This window comes from Nematolebias whitei, chromosome 8 (genome assembly GCF_014905685.2).
Source record: "Nematolebias whitei isolate Nwh7 chromosome 8, NemWhi1, whole genome shotgun sequence".
In the NCBI taxonomy this organism is placed as follows: Eukaryota; Metazoa; Chordata; class Actinopteri; order Cyprinodontiformes; family Rivulidae; genus Nematolebias; species Nematolebias whitei.
Genome location: NC_056505.1, coordinates 22,349,598 through 22,372,756, shown reverse-complemented (window position 1 = coordinate 22,372,756; position 23,159 = coordinate 22,349,598). Strand labels below are relative to the sequence as shown.

Genomic DNA, 23,159 nt, shown 5'->3' with positions numbered 1-23,159 from the left:
TGGTGCCGATCGTTCACGAACCCTTTGATAAAGAATTTCATAATACACATGTCGATTCAGATCAGAGGCGAAATCGCTTTTCCGTTCCATCTCTAACAAGGGTGAAATAATCTGGGCCTAATCTATAATAAGCGAATCCAATCACCGGAGCAAAAGCCTGTTGTGAGTTTGAAGCGCTGCCAGACTTTGATCACCTCAGCGGTAAATTGATTAGTAGTGATCTACTGGTCTCTTAAATGCTGATCCTGGGAAAAGAAGTTCATGTCTTTGCTTAGAGCTGAGCTTGTGGTTGAGCTCCAAGTAACAACCCCCCACCCCCCGGCTTCAGTTGCAGTAACAGTGATGGTGGCTCTGTCTGTTCAAATTCTCTGTACCTGTCTTGTCAGGTTTACAAGAGGGGGTTTGGGTGGAGGCTTCAAATAGGTGATGCAGAAAAAACAAAAAGTATTGGCTTTGATGGAGAAATATCGCTGTGTTCCTTTTGTCAGAATTACTGAATCCCAAGTCACTAAAATCAATTGGAACGCCCCCGCAAAAGTTATAATTTGGATCAAAAGTTAGAATTTAGACTCCAAACGTCCACTTTAAAGCCAATATAGCAGCCTCCCACATGCGAACTGTTGATAAAAACAGGAAACATTTTATTTGCACTTCTGACAATTTGCATCTCATGAAATCAGTCCAGCTTCTATCAGAGAGCAGTGCTTAAACGCACTGAAATATACTTTGCTATCAATTTAAATTCAATTCAGTTTATATATATATATATAGCGCCAAATCACAACAGAAGTTGTCTCAGGTCACTGAACAGGAACATTCACATACATCCTAAAAGCCAATTAGTAAAGTTCTCAATTTGAGGAAGCCACCAGACTCGTTGAATATTCACTTCATAGCAGTCTCCCATCCTGAGCAAGCACGAAGGCAACAGTGGAAAGGAAAAACTCATTTTTAACAGGAAGAAACCTCCAGCAGAACCAGGCACAGGACGAGCGGCCATCTGCTTCAACCAGCTGGGTTTGAGAAGACAGGTAGGAGGAACAGATGAACACAGAATGGCAGGTCCAGATGTAGGTCCAGATGTAGGTGCAGGTGTTCCTCCTATTGGAAGAAAGACAAAGAGACATGTCAAGGACAGAAAAAATTACAAATACAAAACAGGTTGAAGTCAAGACAGTAGCAAAGTGAAGAAACGTGGACAGTTTGTCCTCCAGCAGTCTAAGCCTATAGCAGCATAACTAAGGGATAGCTCAGGAAACCCAAGCCAACCCTAACTATAGGATTTATCAAAAAGGAAAGTCTTAATCCCAGTCTTAAAACTGGACAATGTGTCAGCCTTATGGACAGAAACTGGAAGTTGGTTCCCCACGAGAGGAGCCTGGTAACTGGAAGATCTTCCTCTCATTCTGCTTTTGGAAACTTTAGGAACCACAAGTAAGCCTGCAGTCTGAGAGCAACGTGCTCTGTTAGGAAAATATGGAACAATAAGATCTCAAATTTAAGATGGAGCTAGGTTGTTGAGAGCTTTGTAGATTAGAAGTAAGATTTTGAATTCAGTCAGTTTGTATCAGTTTGTACTGCCATCAGCTGCGAGTCAGAAAAAAAACACATTGATTTTCTCAAATAGTTTAGTCATTTTTGAAGTGTTTTGTCAAATAATTATTAATTCTTATTATTAATTAGTTAATAATTACATTCTGACTTCTGCGGTACATGAAACGCAGCACAAGTCGGGTGATCTTAAGGGAGAGTCGCTCATGTTTCCAACGTGACAGGTGCGTCCAACGGGAAGAGGAAACACTTGATGTTTTTGCACTGACACTGCATCAGAAAGCAACGTTGGCCTCCTCAGTTCTTCAGCTTTTAAGATATGTTCAATTTAAAGGTTTATTACTCAAGAAATCCCTCATCCTCTAATCCTCAAACCATATCTCTGCTCAGTGCTTTTATTCTGTCAGTCTAGTGCCTAATGTGTGTATAGTTTGTGGTGTGTGTGTTATCAGCTCAGCAGAACAAAGCCCAACCATGACAGAGCAGCATAAAGGCCTGCAGCATATTCAAACGCTATCGCTTGTCTTTGAGAAAACGAGCACTTTTGAGTTGAACTTGGGCAGACTCTAACAAAGTTCTCCATTTTTCTGCTTGCTGTTACACTGATCGGTCCTCTCTCAGCTCTGATGTCGGTTTGTGTTAAATGAAAAAGAGGAGAAAGGAAAGAGACAGAAATGGGTTGATTTCTGTTTGCGAGCCTCGCTGCATTTGAAGCCTTTTATCTAAGGTCAGACGCTACAAACGATGTGAGCTCCGCTTCAGCGTTTCTCTCCTTTTCTCTAAAACTTGCATTAACCTTTTTACTAACGTCTGGATTTGTTTTATCGTGTCAAGGTTTTGCCTTCGCCTGTGCTTCACATTCTTTGACCCTCACTAAACAAAAGTGCCAAACGTCACATCTTTGAGTCTCTGTGAAATCGACGATGGGTTAAACCTTTATACGCGAGCTAGCTGCATTTTGTGTTGTACCATATTATAAAGGCTAATGCATACTAAGGCCAAGCTTTCATGTCTGTTCCCCCCCTGAATTTATTCATTCCGGCTTCTCCGTGTTGATGGGAATGTACAGCTCCTTCAACAGTATTAAATTGTTTTGTTGTAATGCCGCCGTCCCTGCTGTTGTAGTTCACAGGTGAGAGTGGCAGACGGATTTCAAAGCGACGCAGGGCAGCGCGACTGAAGACGCTCAGTTTTACAGCGCTCTTGGAGAAAAAAAAAGAGAGCGCATCTTTTATTCATGTTCAGTTGTCGAGGTGTCAAGAGTTTTGTCAAGCCTCTCATTGTTCTGTTAACCTTGTCTCTGTAAAACGTCCTGTCACTGTTTCTTAGGTTAAACAGCACTCTCAAGCTGCAGGGAAGGGAGAGGAGGAGAAAAAGACAAGGGAGGGGTGACAGAGAGGAGAAGGGTTCTGCAAGTTTTTTTTTTCAGTTTAAATCAACTTGATCTGGAAAAGGGGGATGTAGAGAGAGAGGAAGACGGTGAAGAAGAAGAGATAAAGAGGAACGGTAGAGGTCCAGTTGTGTGGAGAGCTGGAAGGTGTGCAGTCTGTCCTCTGCAGACCGGGTCTGGGGAGTTTTATTTTTACCTCGATACATGAGTTTGGGTCAGCTTGGGCGAGCTGAAGGCACCTTTCAGTGGGTGTTTGAGGACACGTGTCGGCCCACTGTGACGGTGTCTCAGGCCTTCCTCTGTGCGTGCACACAAACAAACAGTATGTGGCATTACATGAAGCATCTCTCCATGATTCTCCCCTCATCATCATTGCTCTGGCCATTAAAAAATAACTACATTTTTTTTATCTTTGTGACTGTTAAAGATGAGGAAATTATGATGCTGACAATTTCTTGACACGATAGAGACATTAATAAGAAGACAACTGCAGGCAAATGACAACATTTCAATTTATTTATTTAATAAACCAAATTAATTTAGGTAAGCCAATTATTTCCCTAACTAATCCCACGTTTTCAGATAAACATTGCAACGCTGCACAGATGTGAATCATCACCTCTCACATGGTCTGTGTGGGTTTTCATCTGTCACAGGTTGGCTCTTTACGTGTACGAGTACCTGCTGCATGTAGGAGCACAGAAGTCTGCACAGACCTTCCTCTCAGAGGTAAGTCACAAATACATGCTTGTTTTCTGAGCACCGTCACATGGTCACATGCAATATGTCCAGCGGGACTAGAACTATAGAGCACACGAGCAGACACGATGCTTAGCTGATTGTGTTGAGCTGACAGCAGCTCTTTCTGTTTCCCATTTCTATCCCTCCCCTTTCTGCCTTTTCATCTCTCTCGGAGAGGAACACTGCTCCTCACTTCAGTTCCGCGGGGTAAAAATGGCGACGGGGTGAAACAGAGGACACTTGATTACTGGGGTTAAAGCAAATTACAATGTAGAAGACGGCAGCTAGAGGCTTGCTGTATTGAGGCCAGATGAAACGAGAGAGGGAGGGCGAGAAAGGTTACCTCATCAGCTGGCACTGATTCTCATCACTTAGTGTCTGTTGTTGCACATCTACACTTCACTGTCTCTCTGAAACTCTTTCCTTATCGCTTGCTCTCCATTTCGCAGATGCAGGAGATGAAAAGGATAGGCGGTGTCACGTTCGAGTGTGGGAACGCATTAGCTAAGATCGCAACAAGTATAAACACACCCGCTCGTGTACAATTCTCACACACGCATATGTACTAGGGGAACATTTAGCCATAAAAAGCAGCTCTTGCTGGAGTGTTAAAGTATTCTAAGACATGGTTTAAAAGGCTTATTTTACACTTTTATTGTCCACATCAATTTACAGGAAACAAGAGAGCGCAAAGGCAAATTCACAAGTTACACTGTGATACCTGCACGTTGAATATCAAATCACTAACAGCCAGGGCAGAAAGCCAAATCGAATAATCCTTTCAAACGCAGTTTTCTGATAAATGAGCTTAAACCTTAACAGAAGTTCATCGTGCATCATGGAGACCACGGTGAGGGCAAGTTAAAGAGGCTCTGAAGACGTCGGACCACATGCAGGCACAGTCTGTGCTTTTCTTTTCTGCACGCTCTCCAGGTGACGCGCCGGCCCGAACCACCAGTAATCTCATTTGGACCGAGCTAAAGCTAGTAAAGCCTGAGAAGTTAGGGATGCTCCTTCTGAAAGTTTTAAACAGTTCTATTTAAGAAGGTAAAACTCTTTTGTCACGTTGCAAACAAACAAATCTCTGGCTGTGTTTCAGATGAACAGATGAGTTTACAAGGATTGCCAACTACATCTAAAAGAATGTGGGACAAACAGGCGGAGGCAGTTCCTGATCCTCCCCTCCAAGAAAAAAACAAAACACGACTTCAAAGTGATGCGTTCTTTCATCAGATGTAGAACGGAGGTCAGGACAGTCTGATTGAAAGCGCAGCAGTGATTTAGTTCTTCCTGCTACGTCACGCTGATGACTACATTACTCTCATCCCTTCACCCTCATGAAACATTTCAGTGAGAGAATTTTAACAAAAGATTAGAAGCAGAGACTAAACAAATATTTTTGCCTGATCTGACTGTTGGCTTCATCGTACATTAGGAGAAGCATTATTTGTAATACAGATGACATCAGGGAAGCAGTGACTAAATTATTTAAACAATTTAAGAATCTTGGAAAAAAGTGAATCCCCCATTTTGTTTTTAATTTAATGTTTTTTGTCATTTGCAAACTGTTCAGAATACAAGCGCTCAGTTTTAACTGGAGCACGTAACGTTGGTCTGTCCGGCCTCGTCGTTGTGTTTTTCAAGATGAACAGCACTTTTAGACCAAAGCTGTTCGGTCCATTTTAAACACACCAGGGTTCATTTCCTCTTTGTTTGGTGTGCTCAGGTTGAAAGGTCATCTCAACTAAACAAGCGTTTTTTTATTGTGAACAAGCTGGATTTCTATTTTTGGGCCTGGCTAATTGCTGAACTGGATTTTTTTTTTTTCTTCTTTTTTTGTAAATTTCTGTTTCAATGTTTTGTTTCTGGCCAACAGCAACTACAACTTTTCACACAATATAATGTTTAGCTGTAGTTTCTAAGTTTTAAGGACACGTCAGGTGTCACTGGTTCAAGCTCGGGGGTGTTCAGTCCTGGTCCTCGAGGGACTCTCTCCTGCATGTTTCAGATGTTTCTCTGCTCCAACACACCTGATGTGAATCAATGGGTGATTGATTGGCTTCTGCAGAACATGAAGCGGTAATTCAATCATTCAATCAGGTGTGATGGAGCAGGAAAATAAATAAAGTATGCAGGATAGTGGCCCTGGAGGACCAGGATTGAACACCTGCTCAAGATGATTTTTTGTTGTTGTTGTTGTTACAAATATGCAACGCATTCTGTGTTTTTTTTTTTTTTAAAGTTTAACATTTTTACCAGCAGACATACTAAAATAATTCAAAACAAACTACCTATACTCATGCACACCCTAATGTTAAAGCCACTATAGGAGGAACTGTGAGAAGGGAAAAAGGAAAGACGTTGGACAAAGCTTGAGATATAAATCAGCTCTAAATTCGAAAAGAAGTAAATGTAAAAAAAATGCTATAATCAGGAGCATAGTGGAGTTATGGCTGTACGGATTGTTTCAAGGTTTGATGGGGCTCCTCAAGCTGGTACAAGTCTCTGACCTCATGCTCTGCTCACCCTCCGACTCAAGAAACACACACACATTCAAATCTGTGTGACGAGAGGCCCACAGACCCACATACAACCACTTATCCACTTATGAATCCAAGAGAATCCTAACATAATTACCTAATGGCATGTCTTATAGGAATTCCCTCGCATCCTCTTCAACCTTCTAAAGCTGGTAATTCAGATGTCAGGCGTGTTTCATATACTGGATGCTTCTGAAGCCGCTCACTGTCTCACCCTCTCTCTGTGTCTCCCTCTGGCTGTCTGTCTGCTCAGATCCGATGGGAGAAGAACATCACATTAGGAGAACCTCCAGGGTTCCTTCATTCATGGTGGTGGTAAGCAGGCTTCATGGTTCACATTTATTTCGAAATGTATTTTTATATGTCTTCATTCCTCTACAGATAATAAACACTATTCTTCCTCTGGTTTCATTTTAATCTCAATTATCCTGACTGGAAAATAGAAGCACTTTACTTTCATCCTTGATGCCCCAAAGTGGAGTTTTTTTTTTCATGTCTCGGGTTTGATAGCTTCCTCCTGAATGTCTCCCTGTGTGTTTTAGTGTTTTCTGGGACCTTTACTGTGCAGCTCCAGAGAGGAGAGACACATGCGAGCACTCCAGTGAGGCCAAGGCGTTCCATGACTATGTGAGTCTACTTTTCTTCGCTCTCTCCTCCAGACTCAACTCTCCCAAGTATTACGGAAGTCATGTCAAAGTACATTAAGAGGAATGTTCAGAATTTAACAAATAAAATAACATAAATATTATCAACATCCTTGAAACTGTGATACAATTTGCACTTTGCTTGGAAGCTGATTGAAAACTCTGCTGGCTGACATATGTCACGTCAGCAGTGCACGCAACAGACTAAATTCATTTTTTTATCCCACTGCTTGTCAAAATGCAGAGGATGAAAGTTATTTGATAAAATGTGGCAACATAAGCACTTCTGGACACATTTTATGTGATTCGTTTGAACAAATAGTTGATATGGGCGTCTGGGCTGATGTGGATGGACGTTAGTGTCATGGCTGACTTGTATATGTAAGTGTATACGAGGTACAAATAACAAGTAGTTTTTTAATTTATTCATATTTTAAGACACATTCTTAAAGGCAACATATTTTTTCCAGATTGCCTGTCAGCTGAAATCTTTAATTCAGCTAAAACAGGCTGACAAAAGATCATAAATTAATATAACCAGTTCCTTAATGAGCCAAAGTGATTAATAAATGGAGCTCTAGTGTAACACAACAATAATAAAAACACACCGCTGTCTCAACTTGTTGGTGTGTGTTGCTAAAATCAAATTTTGACATGTTCAAATACAATATGTATGGAGCTTCAGGAAAGACACTGAAAATAATCCATTTTGTGCTCGAGAGTTTTAAATAAATGAATAAAAATTTACAGAACTAATTTTTGATGAATTGAGGATAACTTGCAAGCTTTTGTGAAATTATTGTTTGTGATTGGAAATAGATTTAACAATACAATGTCATTTAGAGATGCATAATATTGGATTTTTGGCAGATATCCGATGTGCCAATATGTTAAAACTTATTTGGCCAATGGCCGATACCAATACTGATATTTTTTCCCTACACCTACTTACAGAGACTACATATCTTTCTCTGCTGTGGAATTAAAATCCATTATTCTGCACGGTCTTTGTCAATTTGGCCTGTTACCAAATGCAGATGCCATAAAAGGGACTGAAAATGATGTAACACTTCACCTTAGATTATGTTTAATGTCAAATTTATTCATGACATTTACTCTATTTAACACAATGCCAACACTTAAACAGTGCAAATATGTACCTTTTAAATAGACAAGTTAATTTATGAATGCTTTAATTTAATTAATTTAATTTAAGCATTTTCCCCATGCTTTATGGGGGAGTGGTGGCGCAGAGGTTAGAGAGGTGGGCCTGTGATCCGAAGATCGCCGGTTCATGCCCCGGCCCCAACAACATCAAAATTGTGGGTGGGGTAGGTGAAACACCCACACTTGCCCCCACCCTCATTCGCCCCACTCTGGGCCCATGAGCAAGGCCCTTAACCCCCACCATGTGCTCCCTAAATAGGTCTCTCTTGAAAACGAGTTCTCGTGGCTCAATGAGACTACCTGGATAAATAAAGGCTAAATGAAAAAAATAAAAAATAAATTTGATTGAATGACCCATGTCCGATATTTAACTTTATCGCTAATATTGGTTAATACCATACCATGCCAGTAATATTGTGCGTCCCTAATGTCATTGATTACATTTACAGAGAGTAGCTTGTGTAGCTTTCAAGTGTAAAGTTGAACAATCTTGATCATTTTTAGTCTAATCTGTAAAGTTTACATTTGTACATGAAGTGGTGATATAGAAGTTATGAATGCCTCACTGTGTGGAGGCTGAGGGACCATTTACACAAGGCATCCTGTATGTTTTTTTGCAAACTTCTACATACTTTGTGCTATTTTAGTCATTATTAAATCAAAATGCTCAGCTTATTCGGAAGATGGATGAGTTTTTTTTTGTTGTTGTATACGTTTCAAAACATTTATTTCCCAACAGAAATACATAAAAATTGATTCAGTTCCTTGCTGTCTTTGAAGGGTTTCACCTGACTTGCTCTACGTTTGTCTTCTCGTGACACTTATAGTTTTTTTAGCTAGTCTTTTGCTACTTTTATGTCATGTTTGTAAAAAAAGAACTGACTCTCAAACGTTTCACCTGGTGAAATTAAGGTCAAGTAAAATAAATAAAAATAATTCAGCTTTTTCCAAGACTATTTTTACTTTTAGTTAGATTTGCTTGTTTTGGCATTTAGAAAGTGTTTTCCTTTGATACAAGCTTTGTGCTACTTTAGCTTTTAGCTAATGCTTTATTAATTTTATATTTAAACTAATGTTTTGCTACTTTTAGGTTCTAGCTAGGATTTTGCTACATACAACTAGCATTTTGTAACATTAAACTTTTAGCTAGAATTTTGCTTTGATTAGCTTTTAACTAGTTTTCTACTTTGTTTAGCTTTAACAGCTGTTTCAGCTTCTTCAACATTCACACTGCAGTTTCATAGAAAATGCTTGTTTTCCATTGTTTTAACCAAGCTTTGAATCCTGCAGTGACGGAGAGGTTCTGACGCTGGCTGAACTTGTGGTATTAAAAGTGTGTGTTAAATATAAAAAATGTAAACATTGCTAATGGTTTGTTCATGCTTCTTGTCGCAGAGCTCTGTCACGTAGCGCAAAAGCAAAGTATTGTAAGTCTGAACTGGGTGACTAACATGATGAAAACATGACGGTGTTTTCATCAGCGTGGCTTTGCTTTCTTGCTGAGATGTTGCAACAGAGGAAGTCCGTCATGTGCCAACCAGTACCATATTTGTCAGCCTATAAGTCACTTTTTTTTTAAATAATTTGCATGCACTGTGACTTATATGCTGAAGCGACTTATGTACTGATTTTTTCCCACATTTATAACCCAATTTTTGGCTGAGATATGACCATTTTCATTCATTCTGACTGAAACTATTGAACACTACCATTTTCAGCCACTAGATGGCACTCAAGTAGTATGACATGCCATTGTGTCATGTAATTGGTAAAAGTGGCTATTAATGACACAATCAGCTTGCCATAACCTGCCACCTTCGTCCAGCTCGCCTGGAGCAACCGTCAAATCAGTTTCATTTCGCTGCGCTGCCCTGTCGAAATGCAGCCGATTTCACCACTGACGTGCATTTATTAAGCAAAAGTTCACCTGAGACATACCTTTACCATAAAGTCCAGTAAACAAATAATTGTTTTTGGGTGGTTATCTTGTTAAATTTTGAAGAAATGCACAGCGAATTCTCCCATGCACGTTCCTACTTCTGCGTATTGGCTTTTGAAATGCTGCTGATTTGATCGTCAAAGTGCATTTATTAAGAAAAAGTTAGACCTTTACTATAATTTCGAGAAAACAAATAATTATTTTTAAGTGTTAATCTTATTAAATTCTTGTTAGTCCTCCCGTGCACGCTCCCACGGCTGCCGCTTGGCAGCCAATCGATTTTTGGCACAACACCGACCCACATTTCTGGGTTGTCAGCGGTGACGCGTAACAAACGCAACACGTCAGCGGTGATTCATAATAGATGTGACTTATACGGTGAAACGATATATTTATGGATTTTTTCACTTTATTAGACATATTGGGACTGATGCGACTTATATGGCGGTGCAACATGTATGGCGGGAAAAATGGTAACTGGAATCCATTGAGAATGGATTTAAAGAGCTGGAAGTTAGAAATAAAACCGGTGACTAATAGGGTGGGAAGAGTTTGTGTGGGTGTGTTAGAGGTGATGGAGCAGGGGTCTTCTCTCATCTGCTTTTATGTTGTTGTTTTCCTTCTATAATCTGACTCATCACATTTATCTGCACAGATATATTGAGATGTATTGTTGGAATTGCAAAGGTCTGGAGGTTTGTCTACCCCAGCAGGATCTCCTCATTCTCTCTGACTCGGTTCAGCTTTTGTCTTTTCAAGCTTGCAGTCCTGCATCTGGTTGAGGCTCTCTTCTCCTTTATCATCTTGCAGTTAAGGTGTGTGTGCATGCACTGATGCTGGCGATGATCAATGTGATGAATAGGCACTCCTTGAGTGAGGCAGCAATGCGATGATGTCATCCTGGTTCGGGGAATGGGAGTTTAAGGGCAGAATAACCTCGGCCCCATGAGACAAACAACCTGGAGAGGAGAAGCCTGGAGAAAAAAGGAAATCAACAAAACCGAGAGAACAGCGATACTAGAACAAGGGGAGAAATGTTTCATTTGCCCAGTGTATCTGATTAGAATCAATTTACTTTAGCAATCCCAGAGAATATATCTTGAAAATCAATAGAAAAAGGTCATCAGCAGCATCGCGTTCTTACATTTCCTGCCAGGATCTACACAGAGAATTCTAATTAGCACAGTTGTTATTAGACCAAGGTCACTTTCAATCAACTGCTGCGCCGCTTCTCACTTCCAATCAAGGAAGTGCAGATCTGCCCCTCGATTAAAACAAAACGAGGAGGCAACTGTTGAGGGTATCACTGGAGAAATACCTTCAGTTTGCTGTGCCTCTCTGTCAGGTTCCTGACTTTAAGACTGATGGAGATTTTTATCAGACATTTTCATTTCAATTAATCTCATATAGCTAATCAGAGTGGAGTCCTGATTAATGATTGGGAACTCAACTTTATTTTTTGATAAAGGAGGAGATTGTGACTTTTAGCTTCATTTTCAAATTCATCTTAGTTGAATGTACTGTAGATGTGGATTGGTGTGACTGAGATGAGCCTGGCTCCTTTGTGTTAGTTCACATCTAGACTTTGCATGGTGTTAATGCAGATCCATGGACATGAGGGAAATATTCTAATGTTAAAAAGAAAAGAAACCCAAGGCAAACACAAGGGCAAGAAACAGAACTGCTATTGATTTCTATCCTCTGATGAGGCTTTACAGGCATCAGAAACACAGTTTACAGTTCGCTTAAGTGCTTTGTAAATTGTGTACTTGATGGTAAATGAGCAGTTTCTATTTGCCCGGAGCAGTGGAGTCATAAACACAAGTTATTTTTAAATGCTGGGCCTGGAAATGGCCTCATTAGAAGTAAAACTCCAAACGGTCTCACTCTTGGAGGGATAGGACACAGCTGTCCAGATGTCTGTTCCTGCTGATGTTAATCATCATTAACATGGCATGCAACCGAAATCTGAGTGGGACCAAGTTTGACATTTAAGACATATGGGACATTTTAACAACATTTCAGCTTGTTTTGCTTAATTAAATGATACTTGATGTGATATTTTATTAGTAAATATTTGAATGTACTTATGTGCAACATATTTCTCTCGGTAAATTAATATCTCAAATGACAGTCAGTGTCTGAGAGGCGGAGCAGTAAAGGAAGTGTCAATGAGTTTAAAACCCGTGCAGACTTAAAGAGTCAGCTGCACTCAGATCTGTGAAAGCTGACTTCTGATTTCAGATTATCAGAGTCTGACTGACGCACTGGTCACGTTGTGCAGCCTCCAGATAAGAACATGCGCTAACTGAAGCAAGAGGATGGTTCAAAATGTGATTTTACATGAATCATAGGAGTATTTAATTTGTAACTTGGTGTATAGTAAAGATGACGAGCATGTTTTTTTTTTTTTTTTCTAAAAGATGTTTAAATAAAGACTGGAGCAGTGAATTGTAAGTGACGTGCCAGAAGAACAGATTTAGATGTTTCTGACATTTGACAAAGAAAAACAGAAAACTTTTAATTATTTTAATTTTTTAATACCTGAGAGAATTTCTGCTGACAGAATGATCCTCTTAACTCTGACCTTTGAGTCATTCAGGCACAGTGACTGCTTAGCTCAAGGGATGGACCAGTGCTGTGTTGACACGTGACAGAAAGCTGAACAAAACTATTTTAAATGAAGTCTTTAGACATTTTGCTGCAGCGCTTTGTCTTAGAAACACCATATTCCTCTATCCATCCAGCCATCCATCCGTCCATCCATCCAGCCATCCAGCCAGCCATCCAGCCATCCAATCAGATCTGCAAGGTCATGACAAAAGCCACACTTCTCCTGAATCCAAGGTGCAACGATCAGTCTGAGCCTCACAATTTCTTTGCAAGTTTTAGTGAAATCTACAAAAAATAATAATACCGACATAAAGCAATATGATTGGGTAATTCTCCAAGAATAAGTTGGAAACTTGTTACATGCAAAACAGCAGTTGATCACCTGAAGGATGATGTATCTGTCAGGTCTAATTACATATATTTTTATTATTTTTTAATGGATTTTTTTTTCTCGTTTCTTGAAGAGTCAACTTTCAGATGCTGTTTTTCTGCTCTAGACAGTGTTTCAATCTGACACTTTTTAATTGGATGATTTTTATGTCCGTATTGCACAATATGCTGTCACAGTGAACAAGTTAGAAAACAGTTGAGTAAAAAAGCAATAAAAGTCCCACGAAAACCTTTTCTCTAAAGATTTACAGAACGTTTGAAAAACTAGTGATTGAAATCACATTTAAAGAGTTCTTGAACAAAACTAATTTAGGTGTGGTTTGAAATTTTTGCACATTATAGCAAGCATAAAAGTGCATTTTTTTTCTATTGTTATGTTTTAGTGCTTTATTCTAACAGATTTATCAAAAGATGCTTCAGAAACTACAATTTAAAGATGCTGCTAACCTGTTAAAACTGCTGTAAAAAGTGGCGCCAGTGACGGCAATCGGCCGTATTGTACACGACCGGGCTGCTAAAGATGAATGAAGAAGGACGGATGGATGAAGGGAGAACAAGCAGGCAGTAAATGTGCAGCAGTGTCACCAGGAGGTGTTAAAGAAAGGAGAACCTGGTATCATTGTGTGGCCTCGCTGTGGGAGTGAGCCGCCACATCACAGTTTAAGAGGAAGAACAGATCAAGAGAGAGACCCGCTTTGTGAAAACTGCTCCTATAGATTTATCTTCTCCTTTCTCCCAGAAAAACATCTATTCAGACTTCGTTTAACAGCCGCTCACATATTCTGTCTCTGTGTGAAGAGATCTGCAAGTATACTGTCACCATTTCTTTTTTCTATCTGTCTCTTTAACAATGAATATGTAATAATGGCAGGTGGGGGGTTAGCACAGCCTGTTGTTTTAATAACCTTTCAGGATGAATTAAAGAAATTATAATCATCTTACAATGTAAAGGTCTAATTGCCTTGCAGTTTGCTTATGTTTTTCCTCTGAATAGGCTTTTTTTGTTCTTGCCGAATAGACAAATTTAGGATTTAGGTGTCAGTTTTTTTTAAGAAGCAGCTTCAAATTTTGTTGATGGCGAGTTTTCTGATCATAGTAGCTCCGAACATTTCACGTTAGTTTTGGTTATGCTGCAGTCAAATAATAAATCTTCTCAATCACAGATCAGATTTGACAGCTAGAAGACTGCAACCGAACAAACCATCTAATTTGGCACAAAAAAGGAGGATTTACAAACAAAAATGTATTTTTTTGTTTGCTTGTTTCTGCATTAATCTGTTGATGTCGTTAGTAAAATGTTTCACGAACCGCTGGACATATTTTAATGACACTCTCGGTAAATAATCATTGAATGTACATTTTTAGTTTTTGGGATCAACCAGATTCAAGATGGCCACCGTAGCTAAACTCCTTAGCAAACACAAAAATGGCTATACCTCTGTTGGATTTAGAAATGCTGAGCTAAGTTTTCATCTGGTGGTAGTCGAGTCTCTTCCCTAATACATATACCAAGCACTAACAGATAAAATGACATTGTTGCTTAAAACGTTGACATTTCCTGTCGGTTGAAGCCTGTTTTTTGATCAAATCACCTCATGAACCTGTGGACAGATTTGAATGAAACTCTCAGATGATTAGCTACATCTGGTTGACTTTTGTATCAATCTGATTAAATATGGCCGCTAAAGCTAATCAAACACAGCCCACATGAAAATAGCTGTAATACAGACTCCTTTATGAAATGCTAGTTTGACTTGTAGAGTTTTGCTTGTTTTTATTAAAATGGTAGATTTTTATATATTGCCTATAAATAAATAAGTAAATGTAAAACTGAATTTTGTCTAGTCATTGTTCTGTGTGTGCATTTAATCGGAACATAAACAGATGTGAAGTGAAAGAGCATACATTTAGTGTGAAACAAGCAGAATCCAACCAGCAGAGAACCAACAGGATTTTTGGAGGGACCCCCCCCCCCCCCCCCGGCCGCACTCCGTTTCCAGGGAAACCGTGCCGCCAACTCTTCCCTCACTCTCTCCGTCCACGTCTCTCCGTCTGTCTCACTCTCACTCCCATGTTTCTCCTTGGCCGTGTTGAGGAGGAGGGAGATGTAGAGGAGACGCACTGTAACACCATTGCCATGGCGATGAGGAGCGAGCCGAGTGAGGCGTGGGGAGAAAACTGGGAATTTCCACAGGTTGGGCTGAGATGGGGAAGGTCACTGTGATCTCCCAACATTTTGTTAGATGAAAAACAAAAAATGAAGGTGAAGCCGTTAATGCATTTGGTGTCTCCCCTCCCCACGTCCAAAGAGCTTTGTCCTGTCTCCTTTGTCAGCAGTTTTTTTTTCCCACTTTTCTCTGCCTCCTGTTCTCCTGCCTTCCATAGTTCACCCCCCACCCCCTCTCTTATGGCTTCCTCCTTTGTTGGCCTGTTGCACGCAACCCTCTGCTCTCAGAGGAGTGTGTTTTCCACTGGTGGATTATGCTGAGTCATGTCAAATGCAGGTTTAGACATGCCGAGGTAGAGAGTTTATTGTGATGTTGGTCCATGCATGCCTTCTGTGGTGATGCCACGACAAAGATGGAGAGAGAGAGAGAGAGAGAGAGAGAGAGAGAGAGAGAGAAGACCGGGTGAGAGGGTGGAAATGATGACAATGAATGATTCTTAGTTTGACTGCTGTTATCAGTGATTGTGAAGATGCAGAGTAAAGTTGCTGCTGATTTTAGATTCAAGGATTCAGTGTTCTTTATTTGTCATACACACCACATGTGGTGCATGAGGTGGAACGAAATTGTGTATGCCGGGTCCCAGTTACATCCAACAATAACGTGTAAAAGAAAAACAGTAATAAGATCTAAGATATGAACTAAGAAAAATTTTAATAAAAATACACTAAGCACTAGTACCATAAAAACAATACACCGAACAGCAGCATGAACATGAGTCTGTGTGAGCAGATGAGCACGAATGAACACATCAACATGAGACATATCAGCAGCAACATGAAACAGATCAGCAGCAACATGAAACGGATCAGCAGCAACATGATGTGATTTTTCACAGTGATTATTCTGGTTAGAGATTCATGAGTCTAACAGATTCAGGGTAGAAGCTGTTCCTCAGTCTAGTGGTTTTAAACTTAATGCTCCTCAACCTCCTGCCTGAGGTGAGCGAGGCAAAAAGTGTGTGTGCTGGGTGAGTGGGGTCCTTCATGATGCAGGTGGCTTTCTTCCTGCATATGGAGGTGTAGATGCCTAATGGTGGGGAAGATGACTCCCAACAGACTTCTGTGCAGCTTTCACTACTCTCTCTCTTTAGAAAAGCTTAACATGCAAGCTTATTGTGGTTGAATTCTCAGAAACGCCAAATTAAATGTTTTCTAAAACTGGCTCTCCAAAGGAGCGCAAATATTTTATTTGAGTGTCAAATTAGTCAAAAAGAGCACTTTTATCTCCAAACGCAATACGACAATATGATCTTTAAAAAGGGATGGTTTAGATCTTCTTACGTAAAGTTCTGTAGTAAAGTAAGGAATGGTCAATATCTTACCTGTTGTAGATAACTCTTTGATCAACCTCATTTTGAAGACATATAGTTTAGTTCTGACCAAACTGATGAACTAATGGCTCGTTCAGTCTATGCCAGAACTAAGTAGATCACTGTAGTCCATAAAATAGTTCTAAAAAAGTTCTAGAATTTCTAAAGTTCTAGAATTGCGCCTGGTTCTAGAATTGCGCCGCTCAAGGTGGCTGCATGTTGGAGCAGCTCTGTTACTTTCATTCTGAGATTTTGCTTTTGGAAACTTTAATTCCTCTTTTTCTGGATGTAAGTCACATTTTTTGGATGATTGTTTCCTCTGATATCGGATGCTGTGCAGCTGGAAGGATTTTTACGGAAACTTTTTTAGTTTTGGACATTTGTTATGATGCGTATCCATAGCAACAAGGCAGTTTCTACAACCAACAGCAGCTGATTAATATCTCAAAAGCTCAAGTAATATCTCAACTACAGCCCTAAATTTCAAATGAGTTGAAAAGGATGTTCTGTGGACGCATTTTCATCTACCTGCCAGCTGTGCTCGAGTGCCTGACCACTGAGATCCTGGAACTAACAGGAAACACGGCTCATGACAGCGGAAGGACAGGATCGTCCATCAGCACCTACAGTTGGCTGTCCGCAGCGACGAGGAGCTCAACAAGCTGCTGGGAGGAGTGGCCATTGCCCTGGGAGGATTTCTGCCCAACATTCAGGTGATCCTGAAGCCCAGGAGGCCAACCAAGTGCAAGTAAACGGATCAACATCTGTGGCCAGTTTTTTCAGATCTGCTATAAGACGGACCATCACAAGAGATCCTTCCCGCCCACAACCATCAACATCTAGAACAACTCTTTTATGAAACAAGGAAAATGAGCTACAACAACGTTTAATTTCCCTCTGGGATTAATAAAGTATTTTTGAATTGAATTGAATTGAATTGAAAACAACTTCAGTTTAAAAAGTTTCACAGCAGTTTGTGCTAACCATCGACGTAAATAAAGATGGATGAAGCGACTCGATTATTTTCAGTTGTTCACATTTTAATCTAAAATCACAGATTTTTTGGGGTGCACTGCTGTATTGTATTTTTGGAGCCAGAGTTTGTGTAATGTGGGGCTGTACCCCCGAAACAAAAGGCTGCCTACATGTCCTCCCAACTTGCTAACAGGCTATCACTTTGCCAGTCAGTCTAACGTGATGCTCTCCTTTATGCCTCAGACAGTTAATTATAAATCAATGTAACCAAAGTACAGCAGCATGGTAAGAGATACACGAATGAACAAAAATCATCACCTGATAATAAACACCTCAAGTGTGTTTTTAATGATTTTGTGAGGCAAATGTCCCGTTTGTGACATGGAGGAGCCTGACTATATCCAGCAGGTGTCAATCATCAAACCTCAACATCGCTGTCAATTTGGCATTACTTGATTATTTACATCTAATCCTACGTCTGTTCGCTAGTACTAATAACAGCAGCAGCTAGCGGTAGCACCTCTAATAGTACAAGTAGAATATTTCTGTCGTAGCAATGTAAAGCTAACAGTTTATAGAATAATTTTTCAGCTGCCATGAAATGTTTTGAGACTGGAGTTGCTTTAAGATGGCACAAATCCCCTCTAATCTGGCTCCACTAAGATACTAACTCATCAGTCTGGTCTAAATTAAACTGTTTCTGTAAAACGAGGTTGTTCATAAAGATAAGTAAGATATTAAGTAAGTAGCCTTTCCACAGAGCCTTATAGTTTAAAATGTTTGAACTATCAATTCGTCTTTTCTCTGAGCGAGCTCTGTGAGAAGACGTTCAAATGTAAAATATGTTACGCAGCAGCAGCCTCGCAGGTTGTGATGGTCCAGACTCTGAGCTGCAGAAGGTGCTAAACAAAACTGCTGACACATCATCTGTTTGACTCCAACTAACCTCTGTAGGTTTTTTTTACTTTTGCTGTTGCTCGCACCCATATTCTTATCTCCTGCTGTTGATGATCTGCTGCACTAGAATCACTAGATGCAACAATTTCTTTTGGGCTGCACTAACAGTTGTGCCAGCTGTTAAATCCGGCCTTTTCAGCATTTTGCCACTGTCCTGCTTTATTCAATGGATTTGTGTGAGTCAATAATCTGCCTTTAAGGTAATCTCACAGATGTTTTCCCCTCCTTATCTCCAGCTGTGACACTTAAACTTGCCTGTGTTGTCTTTCCTCTGTGTTCGGTCCATCTACCTTATCTCCACGGCTGCTGTTGAACCACCTCAGATATTAGCAGCAGAAGTGACTCCCCAGCATCAGAGACGATCATTTCCAGCTCTATATGAGCCTCTGACAGCGCATCAACCTGTGGCTTCCTCCTCATCGCTCCCCGCAGCCTCTGGGATGTTTACGAGGGTTGATAACGACGTTAATAATAAAGAAATCACAGCAATCCTTTTCAGTCCCACCCCCACCCCCACCCCCCCTATGAAGCTCATATCACCCAGTGAGACCAGGGAGATTAGTATTATGTTTCCATTTTAACAGGTAATCAGCTGTAATGTTACACCGGAGAGTGTCGAATGCTGGTGGGAATCTTGTCGTGCAAGAGATTGTGCTGCCAAAGAGATGAAGACACTGAAAATGTTCTAAACAGGAAGATGGTAAACATCAGGGTTTATATGCAGAAAACACGGAATTCTAATTAAAACAGTTCTAAATTATTTAGTGTCAACAATCAAACTTTATTTAATTACTTCTAGTCATCACATGGTTTCTACCACGGAGTTTTAAAGCTGAAAGAACATATTTTCCTTTAACATTGCTAAAAAAAACAAAGCAAAAAAAAAAACCCCATTAAAAACAAGTAAATTTCTGTTTTAATATCACTGTTCACAGCTATTTTAACCTAACGGGAACATTATATTTTAATCCATGCATCGATTATCTTTACCCGCTTCTTCCTTTTCGGGTTGCGGGGGTCGCTGGTGCCCATATCCAGCAGTCACTGTACGACAGGTGGGGGACAACTTGGACAGGTCTCCAGTCCGTCGCAGGGACACATAGAGGCAAATGAGACAAGCAACCATGCAGTCTCTCACTCACACCTAGAGACAATTTAGAGTTATCAATCAGCCTAACATGCATGTTTTTGGTCTGTGGGAGGAAATCGGAGTACCTGGAGAAAACCCACGCATTTACGGAGAGAACATGCAAACTCCACCCGGAAGGGCCCCTGGCCGAGATTCGATCCAGCACCCTTCTTGCTGAGGGGCTGCAGCTTTACCAAATGTGCCACCGTGCCGCCCAATAAGAAAATAACCAGGATAAATACATTACATATTTTTAATAATGTGAACTGCCAACCTAAACAAACACCATAAATTATAGTTCACTCAACAACGAGTTATTCTGTCTGGAGGTAATTAATTAGACTAATATTACATTCATTACTCTTCTGTCTCTGGAAAGTCAATAAATTAGGCTGGGTTTTTATCTACAAGTAAGTAAAATCAATCTTAAAAAAATTGGAACAGCAACATAGTTTTTATTAGAGTTTTGTTATGTTATTCTATAGAAGAATATAGCAGGGGACTCATCAAAACCTTTAATAAAGCAAAGTCAACAAACCAATAGAAATCTTTACATATAATCTGATTGACAATTGAAGGATAATCAGGAAATATATGTACTGGAAAGATGATTTCTGAGTGACATCAAGTGTGCTGATTACTAACGGAGCACAGATAGAAAGAAGAACTGTGGGGAACGTTTAGTGGTATGAACTTTAGAACCAAACATAACTGAGCTGAATGGGTATCACTGTAAAACCCAACAAAACAAGTCAACATGCCAGTCTACAAGAATACATGTGTTAGTGTGATCACCATCTTGTCCATTAAAAACTTGGCAGGAAGGGTTTTGAGATGTGCTACTTGGTCCAAAGTACTGTTGTGCATCGTTGGACCGGGTTGCTCTGGTACAATATGGCTGAACAGCAGAGGTCTGGCATGAAAATAACATTTTCTCCCACACGTCCCTGTACTTCACTGGTGTGCCCATATGCCCTGTTTTGGTTAAGAAAGACAGTTTTGAACTCCACCGAGTGGCTTTGAGGCAGCATGTTTTGGAAAAGTAAACTGAGTTTGGCTTTGTTTGGTGGTGTAGCAATGTGTCACTGTGGAAAAGTAGCAAAACCACACATTCTTTCTCAGATCCTAGCCCACCCCTCAGTGATTGTTTGTTCAAAGTTTAAATCTTTAGGAATTGAACGTTCTGTTTTGACAAGTTCTGCTTGTTCTGTTTCTTGACAAAGTGCTAAAAATTCAAATAAAGTCGTGTTTCTGACATGATTTAATGTGCACATGTAAATCTGTGTTTTTCTTCTCACTGTTTGTGTGTCAGCTTTTCTGCTTTCCATTTCCTCTTTCCTTTGTGCAGGAAATGGACTAATGGTATTTGAGAGGATGGAGGGAGGAGTGATAGAGTCACTTCCTGTGGAGCTTGTCATTTGTGGACCCTGGTGTATTTCAGGTGGCCTTGAGACCTAAAGCTAGCCACTGCAAGCTCACACCCAAAGGCTCATCAAATCCCCTATTAGACGACAAACAAAAACTCTCTGGTTCATGCAAACATTTGTTCTTTGTGGTTTGCAATCAAAATACCTATACTGGTCATTTAGACAGGCCTCAAATAACGTTGCTGTCAGTGTTCAGCTCTGATGGCAAAGACAGAAACATGATGCTGATGGATGCATCCAGTTCTACTCAAACTGCCTCTCGTATGTTTTCAAAGAATGTCTATGAACTGCAGAGGTGCAAAACATAATGGTACTTCCTCCGGTTATTTAACTGTCAACAATGGTGTACCACAAGGCTTTGTCTTAGGACCCACCCTCTTCACAATCTACATAGGTAATGTAGGTCAGATCATCCCTGATGCATCCTTACACTTCTACGCTGATGACACAGTTGTTTATTTTCAAGCTAAAACAGTTGCTAAGGTTTTCCAGCTTTTGCAATCTTCTTTTGACATCATCCAATCAGATTTGTTCTGTCTCAAACTTATCTTAATCGCCGACAAAACCAAAGGGATGCTTTTTCAAACAGGAAGTTGGTCCCAGAAATTCTTCCTTTGATTTTATCTTCAAATGGTGCTCCTATTGAGTTTGTCGATTCCTACAAATATTTGGGTATCTTAGTCGATTCAGATCTCTCTTTGAAGCTTTACGTGGAAAACCTAGTAAGGAAACTGAAAGCTAAACTGGGTTTCTTTTTCTGAAAAAGATCCTGTCTAACTCTGAATGCTAAGAAACGCCTTGTAACTGTGACTTTCCTTCCCTCCATTGACTACGTTGACATTATTTGCATGAACGCTCTTACAAGCACTATGCAGATGCTGGATGCTGCCTATCATGGTGCATTAAGATTTATAACTGGCTGTAACTATCGTACCCATCACTGCACCCTGTATTTACTGGTTAACTGGTCATCATTAACTTCACGCAGACTCTCCCACCCGTACATTTTCATCTTTAAATCACTTATTGGTCTGCTGCCTTCATACATCTCCTCCTACATGTCACTACGTGAGTGCAGCTACAGCGTGCACTCTCAGGACATTATTACCTGCAGTGTTCCCTCAGTGCGAACTGAACTAGACAAAAGGGCCTTCTCTTATTCCGCTCCTGTTTCCTGGAATATCTGGCAAAAAGATCTGAAGCTCTCGACCTTGACCTCTCTAAGTGGCTTTAAGAATCTGTTAAGTTCCTGGCAAAAACCAATGAAGACATGTTCCTGTTTTTACCTGACTGAAAAATTTTGGATTTTATACCTGGATTATTGAGCATGGACTTTGTTGTTCCTGTTTTTAGTTTTCTACACCGCCTTATAATCTAGATGGGTTTTTTGTACATTTTCTTTTAAACACCATTTTAATTTCATTCGTTAAAAAAAATCTCAACTTGTACGCATCCTTTATGATTGTCTATTATTGTCTTCGTTGTCTATTGTCATCAATCTGTAAAGGTTGAATGAAAAATAACATAAAAATTTAAACAAACAAAAAATAAATAACAAAAAATAAACAAACAGGAACATAAACCTAAGAAGCCTTAGTTTTTGTTTTGACATTTTGTATAACAGTTATTTAGCCTAGTCAAGATGCCAGTAGATCTTTTTAGCATCCAGCCCATTTCTCTTTTGACTCATGCTGCTGTTATTCCCACAGAATGGTTTTGCTGAAATAAGCTTCTCTGCAAAAAACATTGTCTAGATGACAACAATCATCGTTTCAAAATGACTGTGCTCACTAAAGCATCTGCTTTTATACTGCATGTACTAATAGCAAGGCAGATGGTTCTTCTCCCGTTTAGCCTGAAGGACTCTGCGTCTGTGAAGTTAGGACAGAATTGAACATTTTGTTTTTCTAGTAGAAGTTTGGCTTTTATTTTTGAAGAGTTTTTATTAACAAGTAAATGTTTTTTTAAGTATTCCTGAGCCCATGCACCAATATCATCCATTCATCATCCATCCATCCGTCCGTCCGTCCGTCCGTCGTCGTCCATCCATCCATCCATCCATCCATCCATCCATCCATCCATCCATCCATCCATCCATCCATCTATCCATCTATCTATCTATCTATCTATCTATCTATCTATCTATCTATCTATCTATC

At 40.0% G+C, this 23,159-nt stretch overlaps 1 protein-coding gene across 1 annotated transcript in view; it reads left to right on the top strand.

Annotated features, from left to right (window-relative positions):
- The window catches only part of ssbp2a (single stranded DNA binding protein 2a), a 68,021-nt gene that overhangs the window by 26,180 nt on the left and 18,682 nt on the right, over window positions 1-23,159 (top strand). The window contains exons 2-4 of the mRNA XM_037680658.1: window positions 3,598-3,670; window positions 6,476-6,537; window positions 6,765-6,849. Coding sequence (XP_037536586.1) covers window positions 3,598-3,670; window positions 6,476-6,537; window positions 6,765-6,849 — 220 coding nt within the window. The remainder of the gene's footprint in view (window positions 1-3,597; window positions 3,671-6,475; window positions 6,538-6,764; window positions 6,850-23,159) is intronic.